We start from the raw sequence: 23,418 nt of genomic DNA, 5'->3' as shown, positions 1-23,418 counted from the left end.
GTAGGCGGGAAGGGGGTAGAAGTGCCCTGTAGGCGGGAAGGGGGTAGAAGTGCCCTGTAGGCGGGAAGGGGGTAGAAGTGCCCTGTAGGCGGGAAGGGGGTAGAAGTGCCCTGTAGGCGGGAAGGGGGTAGAAGTGCCCTGTAGGCGGGAAGGGGGTAGAAGTGCCCTGTAGGCGGGAAGGGGGTAGAAGTGCCCTGTAGGCGGGAAGGGGGTAGAAGTGCCCTGTAGGCGGGAAGGGGGTAGAAGTGCCCTGTAGGCGGGAAGGGGGTAGAAGTGCCCTGTAGGCAGGAAGGGGGTAGAAGTGCCCTGTAGGCAGGAAGGGGGTAGAAGTGCCCGGTAGGCAGGAAGGGGGTAGAAGTGCCCGGTGGACAGGAAGGGGGTAGAAGTGCCCTGTAGGCAGGAAGGGGGTAGAAGTGCCCGGTAGGCAGGAAGGGGGTAGAAGTGCTCGGTGGGCAGGAAGGGGGTAGAAGTGCCCGGTAGGCAGGAAGGGGGTAGAGGTGTCCTGTAGGCAGGAAGGGGGTAGAAGTGCCCTGTAGGCAGGAAGGGGGTAGAAGTGCCCTGTAGGCAGGAAGGGGGTAGAAGTGCCCTGTAGGCAGGAAGGGGGTAGAAGTGCCCTGTAGGCAGGAAGGGGGTAGAAGTGCTCTGTAGGCAGGAAGGGGGTAGAAGTGCCCGGTAGGCAGGAAGGGGGTAGAAGTGCCCTGTAGGCAGGAAGGGGGTAGAAGTGCCCTGTAGGCAAGGGGTTAAATAAGCCTTTTGAATCACTTTAAGCTTTGACAGTAAAACCTGGAATCTGATTGGTTTCCATGCAGAGCTGCACCAAATTGTGCACTATGCAGTTTTAGTAAATCTCCCCCACAGTCTGCATTTTGCAAAAATGTAATAAATGCATCCACATTGATACAATATTTTTTTTAAATATTTTTATTAAATGTTTGCATTTAGCCTTCCAAAGCATTGCAACCGTGATCAGCGCATCGCAGGCGCAATGCTCAGGCTCCTGCAGACTCTTCCCCTATGCTCTGGCTGGAGGAAGTGCCCCTGAATTTCATTGGTCAGGGATCAGCCGGTGCACTTTCTGCAAGTCCTATATGCTGCAGTGGCAGATGGGACTAGTAGACAGATAACCTGGCTGTGTGTGGGCAAAGCTGCGATATTTTGAAACCACAACACATTTGTGCAGGGGGAAACAACCCACTATTTAGGCAAGTGAAGGGGTAGTTTAAAGCGGAGTTCCACCCAAAAGGGGAAGCGCTGCTTTAAAGCTTGGTCCCCCGCTCCCCATTAAGGATTGGTACCTCTGGGGAGCGGGTACCCAAAATTGACAGGTACCCGCTCCCACTTCTGCTGCGATCGCCAGCGGACGTTGTCCTCCCCCCTCCCTCCCCGTAGTCTTGTGGGACACGTGACAGGTCCCAGAAGACTACGGGGACATTCAGGAAGCGCAGCGCTTCTCGCGCATGTGCAGTGGGCACCCGGCTATGAAACCGCAAGCTGTCGCAGCCGGGTGCCCACATTGAAGATGCCGGCGCTTGGAATAAAGTTTTTGTAGCTGCTGACTTTTTATTTTTTTACAGACTGAGTGGAACTCTGCTTTAAAGTGTGTGTGTGGGAGGGGGGTTGGGGAATCAAAAATGACCAAAAAAAATGATCGTAAATCGATCTGAGTGAGTTTAGGAAAGGGCAGCTTCTGCTTCCTTGGTCATCTCCCCCGCCCTGTCCTGCTGATTGGAAAGTGAAGGAGCAGTAAGCGCACTGATGGGGTCATCCTTGTGTGCTTAGTGACGGATAGGACTACAGAGCCAATAGTGACAGTCACTGAGTCGGCGGGTAATACTTGTCTGATTCAGTTTTTCCTTTTCTTCTCCCTACTCAGATGTTTCTATTGATGTCCCGGAGGAGCTGGACCTGTCCAAGTTTCGCGGTGGGGGTTTGCAAGAGGGTGAGGAGGAGCTTCCAGACGTTGCCCCCCCATTGGTGACCCCAGACGAGCCCAAAGGTAGCCTTGGTTTCTATGGCAACGATGATGACGACTCGTACTGCTCCCCTCACTTCTCCTCTCCGACATGTTAGTGTTTCCGCCTCTTGTGGATCATGTGACTGCTGTCTGAGGGGGCGGGTGACTGCGTGCTGAGTGAGTGACAGAGGTAGCCGTGTATGTAGTTTTCAATCGGTCCCTCGTCCCCAAAAATGTGTTAGGAACATTTTCTGTTCTAGCCAAGTAACTGTTAGCCATTGTGGCATAGTGGCTTAGACCACAGGACAGAAACTCAAAAGAAATCGTAATAGAGGGTGTCACTGGAGGGGGGACATTGCACCTCGCAAGTGCTTTGTTTGTTTATTTTTATTAGACCAAACGAACAAAAAATGTTTAAAAAGTATACGCAGCTCAGTCCCCATTGTGTACGGCACCAGTGGGATCTGCACTTTAGCATACACACCTTACTACCCATAATCCATGACACCAGTGAGATATGCTCACTAACGTACACATCCCGTGCCCCAGTATCCATGTCACTGGTAAGATTTGCACACTAGCATACACAGCTCTCTCCCCAGTATCCATGTTATCCTTTGTGATCTGAACATTAGCATACACACCTCACTCCCCAGTATCCAGGTCTGTCATTCCAGTACACAGACCTCACTCCCCAGTATCCAGGTCTGTCATTCCAGTACACAGACCTCACTCCCCAGTATCCAGGTCTGTCATTCCAGTACACAGACCTCACTCCCCAGTATCCAGGTCTGTCATTCCAGTACACAGACCTCACTCCCCAGTATCCAGGTCTGTCATTCCAGTACACACACCTCACTCCCCAGTATCCAGGTCTGTCATTCCAGTACACACACCTCACTCCCCAGTATCCAGGTCTGTCATTCCAGTACACAGACCTCACTCCCCAGTATCCAGGTCTGTCATTCCAGTACACAGACCTCACTCCCTAGTATCCAGGTCTGTCATTTCAGTACACAGACCTCACTCTCCAGTATCCATGTCACAGATGAATTCTGTACTCCAGTACACACACCTCACTCTCCAGTATCCAGGTCTGTCATTCCAGTACACACAGCTCACTCTCCATGTCACAGATGAATTCTGCACTCCAGTGTACACACCTCACTCTCCAGTATCCATGTCACAGGTGAGACCTGTACTCCAGTACACACACCTCACTCCCCAGTCTCCATGTCACAGATGAATTTTGCACTCCAGTACACACACCTCACTCTCCAGTCTCCATGTCGCAGGTGAGACCTGCACTCCAGTGTACACATCTCACTCCCCAGTCTCCATGTCACCAGTGAGATCTGCACACAGCCACCTAGGATTGCTATCTCACCCCCATTATATTTTGTGCTACTTCTGTTTGGGTATGAATGTATTATCATTGTATGTGAGGGTGTTTTTTCTGTACATGACCCATGTGTGTGTGTGTATAGGGGGAGGGGGTCTGCCTGTGGGCTCCCTGCTCCTCTTCTCCTAGAATCTGTAAATCTGACCTGTCCTGCCATCTCTCCCTGAATGCTGGGTCTTCCTTTCCCCTGTTCCTCCACACTTGTTCACTCCATACTGTCCTTTTCATCGCAGCTCCAATGTTGGATGAGTCAGTGGTCACACAGCTGGTAGAGATGGGATTCCCGGCTGAAGCGTGTCGCAAAGCCGTATATTACACGGGCAATAGTGGAGCAGAAGCAGCCATGACGTGGGTGATGTCACATATGGATGACCCAGGTAAAGGATAGTCCAGGGAAAAGATTATGTAACTTGAGGCCCTCTTATAGCACCTTATGCAGTCAGAGTAGAGCTCTGAGATGTCAGGTCTGTCATTCCTGTCACAGCAGCCCTGTGATGTTAGGTCTATCACTCCTATCACTGCAGCTCTGAGATATCCAGTCTATCACAGCAGAGCTCTGAGACATCAGGTCTATCATTCCTACGGGAGTAGAGCTCTGAATTGTCAGGTTGTGTCACTCCTATCATAGCAGAGCTCTAAGTTGTGGGGTTTCACTCCTATCACAACGGAGCTCCGAGATGTTGGGTGTGTAAATTCTATCACTGCAAAGCTTTGAGATATCGGGTCTATCATTCCTTTTACAGCAGAGCTCTGGGATGTCAGGTATTCCACATACATCACCGCAAATCTCTGTGACGTCAGGTCTATCACTCCTATCATAGCAGAGATCTAAGATGTTGGGTCTATCACTCTTACCGCAGCAGACATATGTCAGGTATATCACTCCTATTGCAAAATAGTTCTGTGGTGTCAGATCTATCATTCCTATCTCAGCAGAGCTCTGAGATGTCAGGTCTATCGCTCCTATCACAGCAGAGCTCTGAGATGTCGGGTCTAGCGCTCCTATCGCAGCAGAGCTCTGAGATGTCGGGTCTATCGCTCCCATCACAGCAGAGCTCTGAGATGTCAGGTCTATCGCTCCTATCACAGCAGAGCTCTGAGATGTCAGGTCTATCGCTCCTATCGCAGCAGAGCTCTGAGATGTTCAGGTCTATTGCTCCTATCACAGCAGAGCTCTGAGATGTTCAGGTCTATTGCTCCTATCACAGCAGAGCTCTGAGATGTCAGGTCTATCGCTCCTATCGCAGCAGAGCTCTGAGATGTCGGGTCTAGCGCTCCTATCACAGCTGATCTCTGAGATTTCAAGTCTATCACAGCAGAGCTCTGAGATGTCGGGTCTATCGCTCCCATCACAGCAGAGCTCTGAGATGTCAGGTCTATCGCTCCTATCACAGCAGAGCTCTGAGATGTCAGGTCTATCGCTCCTATCACAGCAGAGCTCTGAGATGTCAGGTCTATCGCTCCTATCACAGCAGAGCTCTGAGATGTCGGGTCTATCGCTCCTATCACAGCAGAGCTCTGAGATGTCGGGTCTATCGCTCCCATCACAGCAGAGCTCTGAGATGTCAGGTCTATCGCTCCTATCACAGCAGAGCTCTGAGATGTCGGGTCTATCGCTCCCATCACAGCAGAGCTCTGAGATGTCGGGTCTATCGCTCCTATCACAGCAGAGCTCTGAGATGTCCGGTCTATCACAGCTGAGCTCTGAGATTTCAGGTCTATCACAGCAGAGCTCTGAGATGTCAGGTCTATCGCTCCTATCACAGCTGAGCTCTGAGATGTCGGGTCTATCGCTCCTATCACAGCAGAGCTCTGAGATGTCGGGTCTATCGCTCCTATCACAGCAGAGCTCTGAGATGTCAGGTCTATCGCTCCTATCACAGCAGAGCTCTGAGATGTCGGGTCTATCGCTCCTATCACAGCAGAGCTCTGAGATGTTCAGGTCTATTGCTCCTATCACAGCAGAGCTCTGAGATGTTCAGGTCTATTGCTCCTATCACAGCAGAGCTCTGAGATGTCGGGTCTATCGCTCCTATCACAGCAGAGCTCTGAGATGTCGGGTCTATCTCTCCTATCACAGCAGAGCTCTGAGATGTCGGGTCTATCGCTCCTATCACAGCAGAGCTCTGAGATGTTCAGGTCTATTGCTCCTATCACAGCAGAGCTCTGAGATGTTCAGGTCTATTGCTCCTATCACAGCAGAGCTCTGAGATGTTCAGGTCTATTGCTCCTATCGCAGCAGAGCTCTGAGATGTCGGGTCTATCGCTCCTATCACAGCAGAGCTCTGAGATGTCGGGTCTATCGCTCCTATCGCAGCAGAGCTCTGAGATGTTCAGGTCTATTGCTCCTATCACAGCAGAGCTCTGAGATGTTCAGGTCTATTGCTCCTATCACAGCAGAGCTCTGAGATGTCAGGTCTATCGCTCCTATCGCAGCAGAGCTCTGAGATGTCGGGTCTATCGCTCCTATCACAGCAGAGCTCTGAGATGTCGGGTCTAGCGCTCCTATCACAGCAGAGCTCTGAGATGTCGGGTCTAGCGCTCCTATCGCAGCAGAGCTCTGAGATGTCGGGTCTAGCGCTCCTATCGCAGCAGAGCTCTGAGATGTCGGGTCTATCGCTCCTATCGCAGCAGAGCTCTGAGATGTCGGGTCTATCGCTCCTATCGCAGCAGAGCTCTGAGATGTCGGGTCTATCGCTCCTATCACAGCAGAGCTCTGAGATGTCGGGTCTATCGCTCCTATCACAGCAGAGCTCTGAGATGTTCAGGTCTATCGCTCCTATCACAGCAGAGCTCTGAGATGTTCAGGTCTATCGCTCCTATCACAGCAGAGCTCTGAGATGTCGGGTCTATCGCTCCTATCACAGCAGAGCTCTGAGATGTCGGGTCTATCGCTCCTATCACAGCAGAGCTCTGAGATGTCGGGTCTATCGCTCCTATCACAGCAGAGCTCTGAGATGTCGGGTCTATCGCTCCTATCACAGCAGAGCTCTGAGATGTCGGGTCTATCGCTCCTATCACAGCAGAGCTCTGAGATGTCGGGTCTAGCGCTCCTATCGCAGCAGAAATGTGATTCTACAAGTTTATTATTTTTAAGAAAAAAATAACAAACATGTCTATACTTACCTGCTGTGTGCAGTGGTTTTGCACAGAGCACCCCGGATCTCCTGGCTCCTCCCTCCTGTCAGGTGTCCCCACAGCAAGCAGTTTGCTATGGGGGCACCTGCTGTTGCAGTGTCCATTCACACACACAGCCGCAGCTCGGCCCTACCCCCTCTCTCTTCTCATTGGCTGTGATTGACATCATTGGGAGCCAATGGCTCCCGCTTCTGTCAGCTAGTGAGAAGAGGGAGTCCCAGGATAGCCAAGACTCCAGTGCACATCGCTGGATCGAGGTGGGGCTGTTGGGAGGATGCTGTACACATAAGGTTTTTTACCTTTATGCATGGACTGCATGATGGTAATAAACCTTGAGCCTTTAGAACCACTTTAAGATGTCAGGTCTATCACTCCTATCACAGTAGAGTTCTGAGCTGTTAGATGTATTATTCCTATCATGGCAAAGCTCCGAGATCCTCAGTGTGCCATTCTCATCATTTCTATAAGCACAGGCAGGGTGATGTGTGGTGCTAGCTCACATCCCAGGATATCATCTAAATCTGCTTTATTCACCATCTCCCTGCAGACTTTGCTCAGCCGCTGGTTTTATCAGGAGTTAGCGCACCATCTTCAGTCACCACAGGAGGAGACCCTCCTTCAGAGGAGCACATAGCTACCATCATATCCATGGGCTTCTCTCAAGATCAGGCAGTGAGAGCACTTCGATCTACGGTGAGTCTTCCATAGCAGCTATTGTGCTTTTACTATACCTATTGTCTCCTTATCCACCTAAATTCCATTTTAATTTCAGTAACGTCCCTCACTTCTACAGAATACGTTTACAGCCATGTGTGCGCTAATCCACGATCCCTCCATTGTTTTATTTTCCTTCCTTCCTTAACCACCTCCCGCCCGCCATATAAGGTAATGACAGGCGCAAGGTGATTCTCACGTTCTGGGAGGACGTCATATGACGTCCTCCCACTCCAACCGCAAGTGTGCAGCACCGGGGGTGCACGGGGATCGGTGGTGCGATGTGTCCCTCCGCTTTAAAGATTAGTCCCCCGCTCCCCAAATTCGGGTGACCGAATTTGACAGGTACCCGCTCCCACTTCCACTGCAATCGCCTAGGCCAGTGGTGGGCAACCTTTTTTTTCAACTGAGCCAAATCTCGCCAAAACCACGATTGAAATTTATTTTGAGAGCCACATATTTTAAAACTGAAAATACATCCCCCATATAGTAATTCATCCCCCATATAGTAATTCATCCCCCATATAGTAATTCATCCCCCATATAGTAATTCATCCCCCCATATAGTAATTCATCCCCCATATTAATTCATCCCCCATATAGTAATTCATCCCCCATATTAATTCATCCCCCATATAGTAATTCATCCCCCATATAGTAATTCATCCCCCATAGTAATTCATCCCCCCTATAGTAATTCATCCCCCATATAGTAATTCATCCCCCATATAGTAATTCATCCCCCATATAGTAATTCATACCCCCTATAGTAATTCATCCCCCATATAGTAATTCATCCCCCATATAGTAATTCATCCCCCATATAGTAATTCATCCCCCCATATAGTAATTCATCCCCCATATAGTAATTCATCCCCCCATAGTAATTCACCCCCCATATTAATTCATCCCCCATATTAATTCATCCCCCATATAGTAATTCATCCCCCATATAGTAATTCATCCCCCCTATAGTAATTCATCCCCCCTATAGTAATTCATCCCCCCTATAGTAATTCATCCCCCCTATAGTAATACATCCCCCATAGTAATTCATCCCCCATATAGTAATTCATCCCCCATATAGTAATTCATCCCCCCTATAGTAATTCATCCCCCATATAGTAATTCATCCCCCATATAGTAATTCATCCCCCATATAGTAATTCATACCCCCTATAGTAATACATCCCCCATAGTAATTCATCCCCCATATAGTAATTCATTCCCCATATTGTGTCAATTCACTTACCTTTGCTCCGCGCGTTCCTTTCGCCGTGTTCCCGCGCCGTTCCGATCTTCAGGGCGGACTGTGAGAGGAGAGAAGTTCGTCACGCTGCCCCGCCTACATCCTGAAAGCCAATGTTTGCCACGCTCCGCGGGCCGGATTAAAAGGTCCGCCGGGCCGTAGTTTGCCCATTGCTGGGCTAGCTGCAGAGTCCTGACTTTTGGGGCGGCCGCACGAGAGGAGGGAGGGGAGTGGGCGCCCGGCACACAGAAGAGCCACATTAAAGCGTGTAAAGAGCCGCATGTGGCTCGCGAGCCGCGGCTTGCCGACCACTGACCTAGGCGATCGGAAATGGAAGTTGTCCTCCGCCCCCTCCCTCCCCAAAGTCTTGTGGGACACGTGACAGGTCCCAGAAGACGACGGGGCCATTCAGGAAGTGCAGCACTACTCGCGCATGCGTGGTGGGGACCCGGCTGTGAAGCCGCCAAGCTGTCACAGCCAGGTGCCCACACTGAAGATGGAATACAGGACGGCCGGTGAAACGGGCTGCGGCGGGGGCAATGCGGAATCGTGGGACAGGTAAGTGACTTTTATTTTTTTACAGAGTGAGCGGAACTCCGCTTGAAGCAATGTCGTAAAGATGGAATAAGTCCTTAGGCCACCCTCTCTGTTCCTTTCCTTTTCTCTCCATTAGCTCCCTCCTGTTTATCTTCCATTTTGTTTTCCTCTCCCTAGAACAACAACCTCGAACGAGCCGTGGATTGGATCTTCTCCCACATTGATGATTTAGATGCTGAAGCTGCCATGGATCTGTCCGAGGGGCGATCTGCTGCTGAATCGGTCTCAGAGAGCCTCCCAGCTGCTGGACCTCGAGTGAAAGATGGAAATGGCCGTGAGTGTTTGGTGCCTGTTTTCATCGTCCATCACTAATCACCTTCACAGCCCCGTCTGCTCTGTTGTTTGCATGAGCAACGTTTAGAGACAATTTGGTTGATTTACTAAAACTGAAGAGTGCAAAATCTGGTGCAGCTGTGCATAGGAACCAATCCGCTTCCAGGTTTTATTTTAAAAGCTTTTTTTGAACAAGCTAAAGTTAGAAGCTAATTGGCTACTATGTACAGCTGTACCAGATTTAGCATTTTCCAGTTTTAGTAAATCAACCCCAAAATGTTTAACCCCTTGGCGCCAGCGCCTCACAGCCCTTTAAGGGTTTCAGAAGCCGGGAGGCGGGGCGGGGTTTTAGGGTCATGTGACCGCCGTGATTCGCCGTCACGGCGGTCACATGATCGGGAAAGGTCCCGATCGAAAGAGGAGAACGGGACCTTTCTGTGAGTACCGGACATTTGTGCTGGGAGCGTGCAGGGCGCGCACTCTAAGCACATATGTTTTTCTTAATTGCACACAAATGTGCGTCCACTCGGCGTCTAAGCCCAGACACCGGGAGGCCGCACATTTGTGTGTGGCCGCCGTGAAGCTGTTAATAGGGAGCAGCAGAGCCTTTTTGTTGACCCCATATAGCAGAGGTCTCAAACTGGCGGCCTTCCAGCTGTTGCGAAACTACAAGTCCCATCATGCCTCTGTCTTTGGGAGTCATGCTTGTAACTGTCAGTCTTGCAGTGCCTCATGGGACTTGTAGTTTTGACAGCAGCTGGAGGGCCACCTGTGCCATATAGTAATATTGTTTACTAATTGTTATCAGTTGAGTATTGGGTCGCCTTACAATATAAAGGTGAAGCTCGAAAAAATAGAATATCGTGCAAAAGTTCATTTATTTCAGTGCAGCAACTTAAAAGGTGAAATTAATATATGAGACTCATTACATGCAAAGCAAGATAGTTCAAGCCGTGATTTGTCATCATTGTGATGATTATGGCTTACAGCTCATGAAAACCCCAAATCCACAATCTCAGAAAATGAGAATATTCCATGCAATCAATAAAACACGGATTGTACATAGAACAATATCGGACCTCTGAAAAGTAGAAGCTGCATATGTACTCAGTACTTGGTTTGGGCCCCTTTTGCAGCAATTACTGCCTCAATGCGGCGTGGCATGGAAGCTATCAGCCTGTGGCACTGCTGAGGTGTTATGGAAGACCAGGATGCTTCAATAGCAGCCTTCAGGTCTTCTGCATTGTTCAGTCTCATGTCTCTCATCTTTCTCTTGGCAATGCCCCATAGATTCTATATGGGGTTCAGGTCAGGCTAGTTTGCTGGCCAATCAAGCACAGTAATCCCACGGTCATTGAACCAGGTATTGGTGCTTTTGGCAGTGTGGGCGGTGCCAAGTCCTGCTGGAAAATGAAGTCGGCATACCCATAAAGCTCATCTGCAGAAGTAAGTGCTCCAAAATCTCCTGGTAGACGGCTGCGTTGACCCTGGACTTAATGAAGCACAGTGGGCCAACACCAGCAGATGACATGGCTCCCCAAATCAACACAGACTGTGGAAACTTCACACTGGCCTTCAAGCATCTTGCAGTGTGTGCCTCTCCATTCTTCCTCCATACTCGGGGTCCTTGGGCCTCTCCATTCTTCCTCCATACTCGGGGTCCTTGGGCCTCTCCATTCTTCCTCCATACTCGGGGTCCTTGGGCCTCTCCATTCTTCCTCCATACTCGGGGTCCTTGGGCCTCTCCATTCTTCCTCCATACTCGGGGTCCTTGGGCCTCTCCATTCTTCCTCCATACTCGGGGTCCTTGGGCCTCTCCATTCTTCCTCCATACTCTGGGTCCTTGGTTTCCAAATGAGATGCAAAAGTTGCTCTCATCAGAAAAGAGGACTTTGGACCACTGAGCAGCAGACCAGGTCTGTTTTTCTTTAGCCCAGGTAAGACGCTTCTGGCGTTGTTTGTTGTTCAGGAGCGGCTTGACAAGAGGAATACGAAATTTGAAGCCCATGTCCAGGATCCGTTTGTGTGTGGTGGCTCTTGATGCACTGACTCCAGCCTCAGTCCACTCCTTGTGAAAGTCCCTACACTTTTGAATGGCCTTTTCCTGACAGTGCTCTCCAGGTTGCGGTCATTCCTGCTGCTTGTGCACCTTTTTCTTCCACACAACTTTCTATTAATGTGCTTTGATACAGCACATTGGGAACATCCAACTTCTTTTGCAATTACCTTTTGAGGCTTTCCCTCCTTATGGAGGGTGTCAATGATGGTGTCAGGTCAGCAGTCTTTCCCATGATTGTGATTCCTACTGAACCAGACTGAGAGACCATTTAAAGGCTCAGGAACCCTTTGCAGGTGTTATGGCTTAATTCGCTGATTAGAGTGGGACACTTTGAGCCGAGAATAATGCACCTTTTCACAATATTCTCATTTTCTGAGATTGTGGATTTGGGGTTTTCATGAGCTGTAAGCCATAATCATCACAATGATGACAAATCACGGCTTGAACTATCTTGCTTTGCATATAATGAGTCTCATATATTAGTTTCACCTTTTAAGTTGCTGCACTGAAATAAATGAACTTTTGCACCATATTCTAATTTTTCGAGTTTCACCTGTACATTTAATCAACATTATATGATGGCAGGACCTCCAGCCTGAAGGGAAAAGATAATAGCTTTGTCAGCCCTTCTATCCTTTCAGGCTGATTGACTACAAAGCTTAGATGTGGCAATATGAAAATGTCCTGTTGCTTTGTGGGGCCAAACTTTATTCCCTGTTTCAGACTGATAAAACTATGAGATGTTGGGGAGGGACTGAACACATGGCCTGATATTTTAAACATTTATTCCATATGTGCAACTAGCACTGCCTCTGCAAGGCAGCCCCCCAATATTGGCTAGAACCCTCAGTTTTGCTTGGTGACAACTGTCCTGAGAAGTGCCTAGTAGACACAAATCCAACACCTCCTGCACTCTGGGACCCAGATCAGAAGATGGCCAATCGGACGATATATGATTGGAAATTGTAAAGTTTATCCAACATTGATCAAAGGTTGTACAGGTGTAACGGACCGCCTGACAGCACCTCTATCAGTCCCCTGGTAGAGCCTCCCCAGAGTGTGGAGTCTAAGCACCGGAGCACTTGTTCACCAGGGCCCCTGATGGTGGGGATGGACTTGGAGCGCTCCGGTACCAGGTCACAACTACCAGGTATCTCCAACAGGGGTAGAGGAGTCTGACAGGGGCCCCAGAGAGCTAGGAGTCTGATGTAAGGGAGCCTAGTGATCCCTGCGGGGTGGGTGGATGGATGAGCGAAATCAGAGTCGTGCAGGCCGGGTTGGTAACTAGCGGATCGGTAAGGTACACAGCGGTAGGCAAAGGATAGTCGGGTCACACGCAGGGTCAATACCAGGAGGTCAGATCTAAACGGAAACATCCAGGAGCAGAGTCAAGCAAGCCAAGGGGTCAGGACGGGAGAAGGCAACAAGGTCAAAACAATCCAGATCAGAAGTACTCACACACAGGTAACAGGATACAAAGACCATTCAACAACAAGTGTCTGTGCAGGGCTAGTTTAAATAGCCCGCCCTGCACCTGACAGGCGTAGCCTGGGTCCCAGTGCCTGCCTAGTACTGTCCAGACGACGGGTGCGCCTGGGTCCTAGTGCCCTGCCACCTATACGTCTCGGCAGACACCTACGCATGTGTAGACCCATGCGTCACGATGGTTCCTGACAACGGGTCTAGCACGAGGCTGGGGAAGCTCGATACGGACTATGGTAGAGAACAAAAACAGAGCGCACCAACCTTGTGCATTACCTCACTTGGCAATAAATACATTTATTAATAAAGAGATATACTCAAAAGAGTAGCAATATAAAAGACATATAACATCCAAATACGAAACACTGAGACACGTGCGAATCCCATCAAGAGGGGTAAGAGACTGTCAGAGCTCTCAAGAAGAAGGGACTCCCCTTCGAAACGCGTCAACTTGGCCCTGAGGGTATCTCTCCCCTCTTGATGGGATTTGCACGTGTCTCCTAACCCAGTGTTTCCTATTTGGATTTATATGCCCTTTATATTGCTACTCTTGTGAGTATATCTCTTTATTAATGTATTTATTGCCTACTGAGCTAATTAGCAAGGTTGGTGCGCTCTGTTTTTGTTCTGTACCACTGAGCGGTGCCTAGACCAGAGTGGGACATACTGAACATTCCAGTACAACATTGAATAAGCAGAGAAAGCACATGGAAAACAAACAGCGACCTACAGGGCAAGATGGAGTATCAACAAAGCATATTTTGGGAGGCAGCCAAATGGGCCACCAATCACAGAACCATATAGAAATGTCATATTGAAATCCATAAGCCGTACAACCAGATGCTGTATGTAATAGGGATGCACCGAAATTTTGGTGGCTGAAACGTTTCGGTCGAAAACACCCCTATCGGCCTTTGGCCGATATGAAAGTAAGCGCCGATGCAGGTGCAGAAAATAACCCCGCCCCTTGCTGTTGCCCACCCACCGCTCGGTGCTTTTCAGCCTTACAGTTGTGCTCAAAAGTTTGCATACCCTTGCAGAAATTGTGAAATTTTGGCATTGATATTGAAAATATGACTGATCATGCCAAAAAGTGCTCTCTTATTTAGTTTAGCTCTTACGTGGATATTCAAGGCTTTGGACATCTTTTGATGTCCTTTTCCATCTTTATAAAGTTCCATTACCTTGTTACGCAGGACTTTTGACAGTTCTTTTTTGATCCCTATGACTCAGTATCTAGCCTAGTCAGTGCTTCCATGTATGAGCTAACAAACGCATTGACTATTTATACACTGACACTAATTGCAATTTAAAAAGCCACAGATGGGGGACATTAACTTCTAATTGGCATTGTAACCCGTGTGTGTCACCTTGTGTGTCTGTACCAAGGCCAAACATTCCAGGGGAGGGATACTGCTGATCCGGGGGGGGGGGATACTTCTGATCCGGGGGGGGGGATACTTCTGATCCGGGGGGGGGATACTTCTGATCCGGGGGGGGGGATACTTCTGATCCGGGGGGGGGGATACTTCTGATCCGGGGGGGGGGATACTTCTGATCCGGGGGGGCGGATACTTCTGATCCGGGGTTGCAGATACTTCTGATCCGGGGGGGCGGATACTTCTGATCCGGGGGGGGGCGGATACTTCTGATCCGGGGGGGGGCGGATACTTCTGATCCGGGGGGGCGGATACTTCTGATCCGGGGGGACGGAGACTTCTGATCCGGGGGGGGGGGGGGGATACTTCTGATCCGGGGGGGGGGGGAATACTTCTGATCCGGGGGGGGGCGGATACTTCTGATCCGGGGGGGGCGGATACTTCTGATCCGGGGGGGGCGGATACTTCTGATCCAGGCCATTTGGGTCATTTCTGTTATCATTATGATTTAGAAAGGAGCCAAACAACTATTTGATAAGAAATGGCTTCATATGATCATCATCCTTCCATAAAAGAGCATTTTTTGTCATTATCAGTCATATTTTCACTATCAATGCCAAAATTTCTCAATTTCTGCCAGGGGTGTGCAAACTTTTGAGCACAACTGTACCTGAGAAACCACCGAATGAACCTGACACTGGGCATAGAGATAATTGAAGGAAAGATATCCTGCACTCATCTCTATGCCCTTGGAGGACCAGAGCGACAGCACTTCCAGTTCTGGCACCTTGTTTTTTTTGTTTTTTTTTTGTTTTTTTTTAAGCACTAGATGAATGCTTTTTTTTTTTATCTAATGCTTTGCATTGTAGAGGAGAGATGTGGCGTCTTATTGACTACATATCTCTCTATGAAGAGGACCTGTCACTACTTACTTCTATCACAAGGGATGCATGCATTCCTTGTGATAGGAGTAAAAGTGATTAAAAAGGGACAGTGTAGAAAACTTTTTAAAAAAAAAAGTTAAGTGCCCCTGTTCTTGCACATAGTGGTGAACACATACGTAGACCACACCCACATATGTAAAGCGCGTTCAAACCGCACATGAGGTATCGCCACGAACATCAGAGCAAGAGCAGTAATTCTAGCACTAGACCTCCTCTGTAACGTTACACTGGTAGCTCGTAGAAATGTTTTAAGTGTCGCCTTTGGAGATTTTTACGTAACTTAGTTTTGGCACCATTTCACGACAGTGCAAAATGTTAAAGCGTGACATGTTTGGTATCTATTTACTCAGCGTAACATCATCTTTTGTATTTTACAAAAAAAAATTGAGGTATATATTGTGTATTTTGTTCCCAAAAAATTGCGTTTTAAAAATATATTACATTTTAAAAACTGTCCATTTTGCTTTCGGCACCCTGAATTTTCGGTTTTGGCGCCAGAATTTTCATTTTGGTGCACCACTAGTATGTAAAGGCACAAAGGGTTTTTTTTTTTTTTTTTTTTCCTAAACCTGGAGAGTGCAAAATCTGGTGCAGCTCTGCATAGAGACCAATCAGCTTCCAGCAAGCTGAAACTAGAAGCTGATTGTCTGCCATCCTCAGCTGCACCAGATTCTGAGTGCTTAAAGCGGAGTTCCACTCACACTGTCAAAAAATAAAAGTCAGCAGCTACAAAAACTGTAGCTGCTGACTTTTAAAAAAACAGCCACTTACCTGTCCCTCGGTTCCGTGGTGTGTGTCCCCCGCAGCCCGTTTCACTGGCCGTCCTGGATTCCAGGAGGCCGGCATCTTCAGTGTGGGTACCCGGCTGTGATAGCTTGCGGCTTCATAGCCGGGTACCAACTGCGCATGCACGAGCAGTGCGTCGCTTCATGAATGGTCCTGTAGTCTTCTGGGACCTGTCACGTGTTCCAAAAGACTACAGGAAGGGAGGGAGGACACCTTCTGTTTCCGATCGCTTAGGTCAGGGGTCTGCAACTTTTAAGACATAAAGAGCCACTTGGACCCATTTCCGAAGGGAAAAAAAAGACTGGGAGCCGCAAAACCATTGCAACATTTAAAACAAATCCAACACTGCATATATTGTTTCTTACCTTAATGCTATATACAGGATCGTGCAGTTAGCTTCATCCCCCATATAGTAATTCATCCCCCCTATAGTAATTCATCCCCCCTATAGTAATTCATCCCCCCTATAGTAATTCATCCCCCCTATAGTAATTCATCCCCCATAGTAATTCATCCCCCATATAGTAATTCATCCCCCATATAGTAATTCATCCCCTATAGTAATTCATCCCCCATATAGTAATTCATCCCCCATATAGTAATTCATCCCCCATATAGTAATTCATCCCCCATATAGTAATTCATCCCCCTATAGTAATTCATCCCCCATATAGTAATTCATCCCCCCTATAGTAATTCATCCCCCCTATAGTAATTCATCCCCCATATAGTAATTCATCCCCCATATAGTAATTCATCCCCCATAGTAATTCATCCCCCATATAGTAATTCATCCCCCATATAGTAATTCATCCCCTATAGTAATTCATCCCCCTATAGTAATTCATCCCCCCTATAGTAATTCATTCCCCATATTGTCTCAATTCACTTACCTTTGCTCCGCGCGTTCCTCTCGCTGTGTTCCCACGCCGTTCCGGTCTTCAGGGCGGACTGTGAGAGGAGAGGAGTTTGTCACGCTGCCCCGCCTACATCCTGGCTGCCCCGCCTACATCCTGACAGCCAATGTTCCACGCTCTGCGGGCCGGATTAAAAGAGTCCTGACTTTTGAGGCGGCCGCCCCAGAGGAGTGAGGGGAGCGGGTGCCCGGCACACAGAAGAGCCGCATGTGGCTTGCGATCCGCGGCTTGCCGACCACTGAAACCCTATTGCCTGTCACCTGGTGGGCAGTGTGCTCCGGAGCCGCAGCAAAGATGAAAAAGAGCCGCATGCGGCTCTCGAGCCGCGGGTTGCCGACACCCGGCTTAGGTGATCGGACCAGAAGTGGGAGCGGGTACCTGTCACATTCGGGTACCTGCTCCTCCCTGTCCCCCAAAGGTGCCAATCCTTAATGGGGAGCAAGGGAGCGGTCCTTAAAGCGGAACTTCCCCTTTTGGGTGGAGCTCCGCTTTAAGTTCTAGTAAATCTCCCCCATAGGGTTCAATAAATGAGGTTCTGGACATGGAAATGGCGTGGGAAAGATGGTAGCAGAGAGGGAAGGAGGAAGAGCATAAGGAATCTGGCACCCCCACGAAGTCCCAAACCATAGTACAAGTCTGGGTCTTGGGACTTCCATGCGCAGAGAACCTGTCTGTTAAAATAGGAGGCAAAGTTGGAGGAGTACCTGAAATAAGTCCGCACGGTCCATGTCAGATTATAGGCCTCTGACTTGACATTTTCCCAGGAGACTATCTGCTGTAAGTGACATAAGGAGTCCATCTCACAAGCCCAGGCATGCAGAGAGGGGGTACCCGATTTTCACCAGTTACGGGAGATAATGGTACGTGCTGCAGTTAAGTGGCGGAGTAAGCCCTTCTGAGAGTTGCCTTTTTAAGGGAGGGTCCCCCCTTTTGGAAGGGTGTGAACTTTAGGTTTTCTTACTCTCAGTGTCCTCGTTATAGGGATTTCTTGTCAGTTCTACCGGTGCAATAAATGAGGAGAAATCTCCACACTGTAAAAACCTGGAACAGGATCTATCACTTCCTAACACTTTCCAAAACTGAAATGAATATTTTTCCTGGAGGCAAAAGGATATTGCATCCTGATAACTAGAAGTAATTAAAGCGGAGTTCCACTTACCTGTCAAAAAATAAAAGTCAGGAGCTAAAAAAAAAACTGTAGCTGCTGACTTTTAAAAAAAAAAACAGCCACTTACCTGTCCCTCGGTCCTGTGGTGTCCCCCCCGCAGCCCGTTTCACCGGCCGTCCTGTATTCCAGGTGGCCGGCACCTTCAGTGTGGGCACCAGGCTGTGATAGCTTGGGGCTTCACAGCCGGGTACCCACTGCGCATGCGCGAGAAGTGCTGCGCTTCATGAATGGTCCTGTAGTCTTCTGGGATCTGTCACGTGTCCCAAAAGACTACAGGGAGGGAGGGAGGACACCTTTCGTTTCCGATCACCTAGGCGATCAGACCAGAAATGGGAGCGGGTACCAGTCAAATTCGGGTACCTGCTCCTTTCCCACCCCCCAAAGGTGCCAATCCTTAATGGGGAGCGGGGGAGCAGTCCTTAAAACGGAACTTCCCCTTTTGGGTGGAGCTCCACTTTAATGCCTGTAGGATGTAGCGTGGCACGCTGGCAGTCCTATCCACAGTGACAACTTGCCAGCAACAGAATCTCTGAAAAATGCTGAGAAAATACTGATTCTTTGCTGACTGAATAAGCCGGGAATCACTTGATTGCGGGTGGAAATGCTATAGACTGCCCATCGCTAGTGACAGAGCAATGCCTAGCTTATCTGGACGAGAAACCCAGAAGTCCAAAACACCGCGGTGGTATGCAGGTCTGTACCCGTTTTCATGGAACCCAGTAGCTCTCGGCTGTGCTCAGGAGTGTGTTGTGTCTATGGGAAGGTTGGACCATTCTTCCAGAAGCACATTTGTCAGGTCAGGCACTGATGTCGGGGGAGGAGGCCTGGCTCGCAGTCTCCGCTCTAATTCATCCCAAAGGTGTTCTATGGGGTTGAGGTCAGGACTCTGTGCAGGACAGTCAAGTTCCTCCACCCCAAACTGGCTCCTCCATGTCTTTATGACCCTTGCTTTGTGCACTGGTGCGCAGTCAGGTTGGAACAGGAAGGGGCCATCCCCAAACTGTTCCCTCAAAGTTGGGAGCATGAAATTGTCCAAAATGTCTTGGTATGCTGACGCCTTAAGAGTTCCCGTCACTGGAACTAGGGGGCCAAGCCCAACCCCTGAAAAACAACCCCAAACCATAATCTTCCCTCCACCAAACTTTACACTTCGCACAATGCAGTCAGGCAAGTACTGTTCCACTGGCAACCGCCAAACTCAGACACGTCCATTGGATTAGAAAGGAATTCTCCTGCGCTCTAGGACCCAGGTGGGTGGCGGATGGATGGAACCAGAACTGGAAAAATCGACCACCAGTGCATGTAGACTTGTGCAGCTCCAAACAAGGCTGGGAAGCCCGACCAATACTGCAAAGCGACAAAGAAAACGAGAAGCGCACCAACCTAGCGCATTACCTCAGTAACCAAAATGTATTAATTATAAAATGATACTCACAAGCCGCGAATAAAATCAGGCATGTGAGTCCTCAGAGGGACTTGAAAGATAAGGAGCCAGCGCGAATCCCATCATAGGGGTAGATACTCAGTACAGCTGACGCGCTTCGAAGGGCATCCCTTCTTCATCGGAGCTGAGGTAATGCGCTAGGTTGGTGCGCTTCTCGTTTTCTTTGTCGCTTTGCAACATCCATTGGATTGCCAGACAGAGGAGCGTGATTGGTCACTCCAGAGAACACGCCTCCTCTGCTCTAGGGTCCAGTGGCAGTGTGCTTTACACCACAGCATCCAATGCTTTGCATTGCACTTGGTGATGTAAGGCTTGGAAGCAGCTGCTCGGCCATGGAAACCCATTCCATGAAGCTCTCTACGTACTGTTGTTGGGCTCATCTGAAGGCCGCATGAAGTTTGGAGATCTTTAGCTATTGACTCTGCAGACAGTTGGCGACTTCTGCGCACTGTGCGCTTCAGCATGCGCTGACCCCGCCCTGTCATGTGATGTGGCCTACCACTTGGTGGCTGAGTGGCTGTTGTTCCCAGTTGCTTCCACTTTGTTATAATCCCACTAACAGTTGAGCGTGGAATATTTAGTAGCCAGGAAATGTCACGGATGGACTTATTGCCCAGGTGGCCACCTATCACGGGACCACGCTTGGAGTCACTGAGCTCCTGAGAGCGACCCATTCTTTCACCAATGTTTGTAGAAGCCGTCTGCATGCCTAGGGGCTTGATTGTATACACCTGTGTCCATGGAGGGGATTGGAACACCTGAATCACATGATTTGGAGGGCGGGGCCAATACTTTTGGCAATATAGTGTATATCCTCTATAAACAACATGTTAGGTCTTGTGAACGTATACAAATGACATTGCTCCAGGCAAGCACATGCAGCAGCTGGCAGCGGTTGTACTAGTTCTCCGGGATCCACCTTCTCCCCTCTAGGCATACAAAAACATAGCTTGTGCTCTGCTTTGCTTTTTTGATACCAGATTATTCATTCAGACACGCTCTCCCCGTATCACGTGACTCCGCCCTTCTAAAGTGTTTCACCCAATGGCCTTAATCATAGGAAGTGGGTGATTCAAGCATGGTAGGGACCTATATACTGAATGCTCCCAGTTAGGTTATGTTGTGTATATCTAACTTCAGGGGCTGGAATGGAAGACGGGAAGTCTGCATAGGATAAGATAAGTGCTGAATTTATTAACATTGTTTCCTCTCTCTTTCTCTTTCTTTTATCTCTGGCAGGATATGAACTATTTGCATTCATCAGTCACATGGGCACTTCCACCATGTGCGGCCACTATGTGTGTCATATAAAAAAGGAGGGAAGGTGAGATGTTCTCGGTTTTTCTTGTTTTGATTGTCATGTCTAATGGAATTTATTTATTTTCTGTGGGCTTTTACCCTTGTGCAGGCAAAGAAAAAGTAACCTATTCAGTACATCTCTGCAAAACATGAACATCTCCACAGTTTGTATCCCTTCACAAACATTGCAAGTGCAAAACAGCGCCTTTGCTGCACTGGAATGCCATAGAGCAGGGGTGTCAGACTCCATGTCATCGTGGGTTGTATCAGCATTATGGTTGCTCTCAAAGGGCCGGTTGTATCTATAAGACTAGATGTCCAGAGCACCCCCCCCCCCCCCCATTACATCAGATGTCAGGAATCCCCCACCCTCCCTAACATCACTGCATTCCCTTTGGGGGCAGAGCTGGAAAGCAGAAAGTGCAGGGTCTGGAGGAGGACCAGAGGAGGAGTGGAGTCAGAGTCTGCTGAATGCTGAGAACGGGAGCAGAGATGAAGGGGTGCTGCAGCTGCACTGAGAGGTGCAGGATTTGGCAGAGGAGTTCTATTCTCTCTGCTGCCGACTGCTGAGACAAGGTGTCGGCAGAGGAAAGGGGGTACCTGCAGGTTTTTTTTTTTTTGGTTTTTTTTAACATACTGTCACCCTATAGCAGTACAGTGTCACCATGGTGACACTGTACTACTAGTGGGGGGGTGATGAAGATTTTTTTTTTTTTTTTACACTGATTGCTTTTACACCCATAAAGGCTGTAAAAGCAATAATTTCTCCTTCTCTCTGGCTGCATTCTTCCAGCCATTGAGAACTACTGTGTGAGCTGTGATTGGTCACAGCTTGTCACATGGTACAAGGCTGTTGTGAATAGCCCTGTACCATGTGACCTCAGTGATCATTCTCAGATTTCACACGTAGTAAGCAATGATGTCAGAAGTGACATCTTGCTTACTACTCTGCATGTGATCACTGATTGGCCAATCAGTGATCACATGATCGGGACCTCGCACAGAGGTCCCGTACGCCGATTGGTGTTCCACTGTGTCCAGAGGACACAGCGGGCACCAGATTGCGGTGCTGCGCGCTCCCAGGGAGCGTGCACAAGCATGGAGCGGGGAGGCCATTTATAAATGGCCACCCTGCACTGCCACCTTCTGGCTGTTTATATACAACGGCCGGACGGGAGGTGGTTAATAAGTAGCCTCGCAAGTCACCTGGAGGAAGTAGGAGCAGTCCGGGAATTGCAAAAATGAACTTCCTGCAAGGTACGCTGAAGGATTCTGGCGCTGCTCGCATGCCGGGAATGCAGCCGACAGTGACGACATGCAGTAGTCAACATCGAAAACAGAAAGGGGATTGATTTCATTGAGAAAAGGACAAACAGAGGGCGCACAGGCCTAGTGCATACCATAAAAAATGTTTAATAAGAAATAAAGTAGGTGTTGTACTCACAAACAACAATAAAGTCAAGGCACGTCATAAAAGAACAGCTGGATCAACACCGCGATGAGTAACAGTCCGCAATAGGGAGTGTAGACATCCAATAGGCTGACGCGTTTCAAGGACTTGCCTCTTCCTCAGAGCCCTGTAAAAAATGTCAAACACAAGGCCTGCGGGCTGAATCCGGTTCTCCAGGCCATTTCATGTGGCCCTTGCACCTCTCCTGCAGCTCTGCCCCTAGCATCTTCCCGGCAGTAGTGCAATGTAAGGGGGGTGCATTGTGATGTACGAGAGGGTGGGGGGCTTTTGATGTTGACCACCCCGCCCAACATCAGATTGTTAGTGGGGTCCTTGACATCTGATGTAAGGGGGTGGGGTGCTCTGCACATCTACTTATTACTATGAGAATAGTACAATGCTGGTCCAGTTGATAAGGAGGATTACACACCACTGGGATCATGTATTTTATAACTGCTGTGGGTTTAGAAACCCTTTAACCATTAGCCGCCTGGCCAATGGCCGTTTGGCGGCTTCAGATGTGCCTCTTCATTCCGGGTGCACGCCATTTGGCGTGCTCCCGCACATGCGCCATTTGCGGTAATGCAGAGCGGCGCAGCAGCGGGATCTGTCACGGGCCGTGCACCTCGGACACGGCCGATGACAGATCCGAGTACCGGCTCCCGTTGCTGGTACCATGTGACCTGCTGTGACCAATCACAGCAGGTCACATGACAGTTGTATACAATGGATGGCTTCATTCATGATGCCATCCATTGTATACTAGTGCCTAGCTGTGAATGCTCACAGCTAATCACATGCACATGTCATGTGATTAGCTGTGACCAAATCACAGCTAAGCACAAAAAAAAAAAAAAAAAAAAAGCTGAATGAATCGATGTCATTCAGGTAAATGCTTGCTTATAGCAAAGTAATTCTTTGCTATAAGCAAATTGTGTAAAAAAAAAAAAAAAAAATACTGATCACTTCCCCAAAGTAGTACAATGTTACTATGGTAACATTGTACTACTTTGGTCATAGTAAAATATGAAAAAAAAAATCTTAAAAAAAATAAAAAAAAATGTAATAAAAAATTAAATATAATAAAAAAATTAAAAAAAATTAAAAAAAAAATATATATATATTTTTTTCATACTGTCACCAGTCAGTGTCCCTGTTAACCG

At 48.7% G+C, this 23,418-nt stretch overlaps 1 protein-coding gene across 7 annotated transcripts in view; it reads left to right on the top strand.

Annotated features, from left to right (window-relative positions):
- Positions 1–20,855, top strand: part of USP5 (ubiquitin specific peptidase 5) — a 107,859-nt gene extending 87,004 nt beyond the window's left edge. For 4 of the 7 annotated variants that reach the window (XM_089661173.1, XM_089661174.1, XM_089661176.1 and 1 more), the window contains 5 exons: positions 1,874–2,065; positions 3,590–3,733; positions 7,042–7,187; positions 9,172–9,328; positions 20,746–20,855. In XM_089661173.1, coding sequence (XP_089517299.1) covers positions 1,874–2,065; positions 3,590–3,733; positions 7,042–7,187; positions 9,172–9,328; positions 20,746–20,834 — 728 coding nt within the window. In that variant the 3' untranslated portion in view covers positions 20,835–20,855. The remainder of the gene's footprint in view (positions 1–1,873; positions 2,066–3,589; positions 3,734–7,041; positions 7,188–9,171; positions 9,329–20,745) is intronic. The other 3 variants (XM_089661175.1, XM_089661179.1, XM_089661180.1) reach the window with 1 other exon arrangement.
- Positions 20,856–23,418: the final 2,563 nt, after the last annotated feature.

The sequence above is a fragment of the Staurois parvus genome, unplaced genomic scaffold (genome assembly GCF_062004578.1).
Source record: "Staurois parvus isolate SC_StPar_1 unplaced genomic scaffold, SC_StPar_1.0 ptg001321l, whole genome shotgun sequence".
NCBI lineage: Eukaryota > Metazoa > Chordata > Amphibia > Anura > Ranidae > Staurois > Staurois parvus.
Note: the sequence above shows the minus strand (reverse complement) of the source record. Positions and strands in the feature narration are given on the sequence as shown.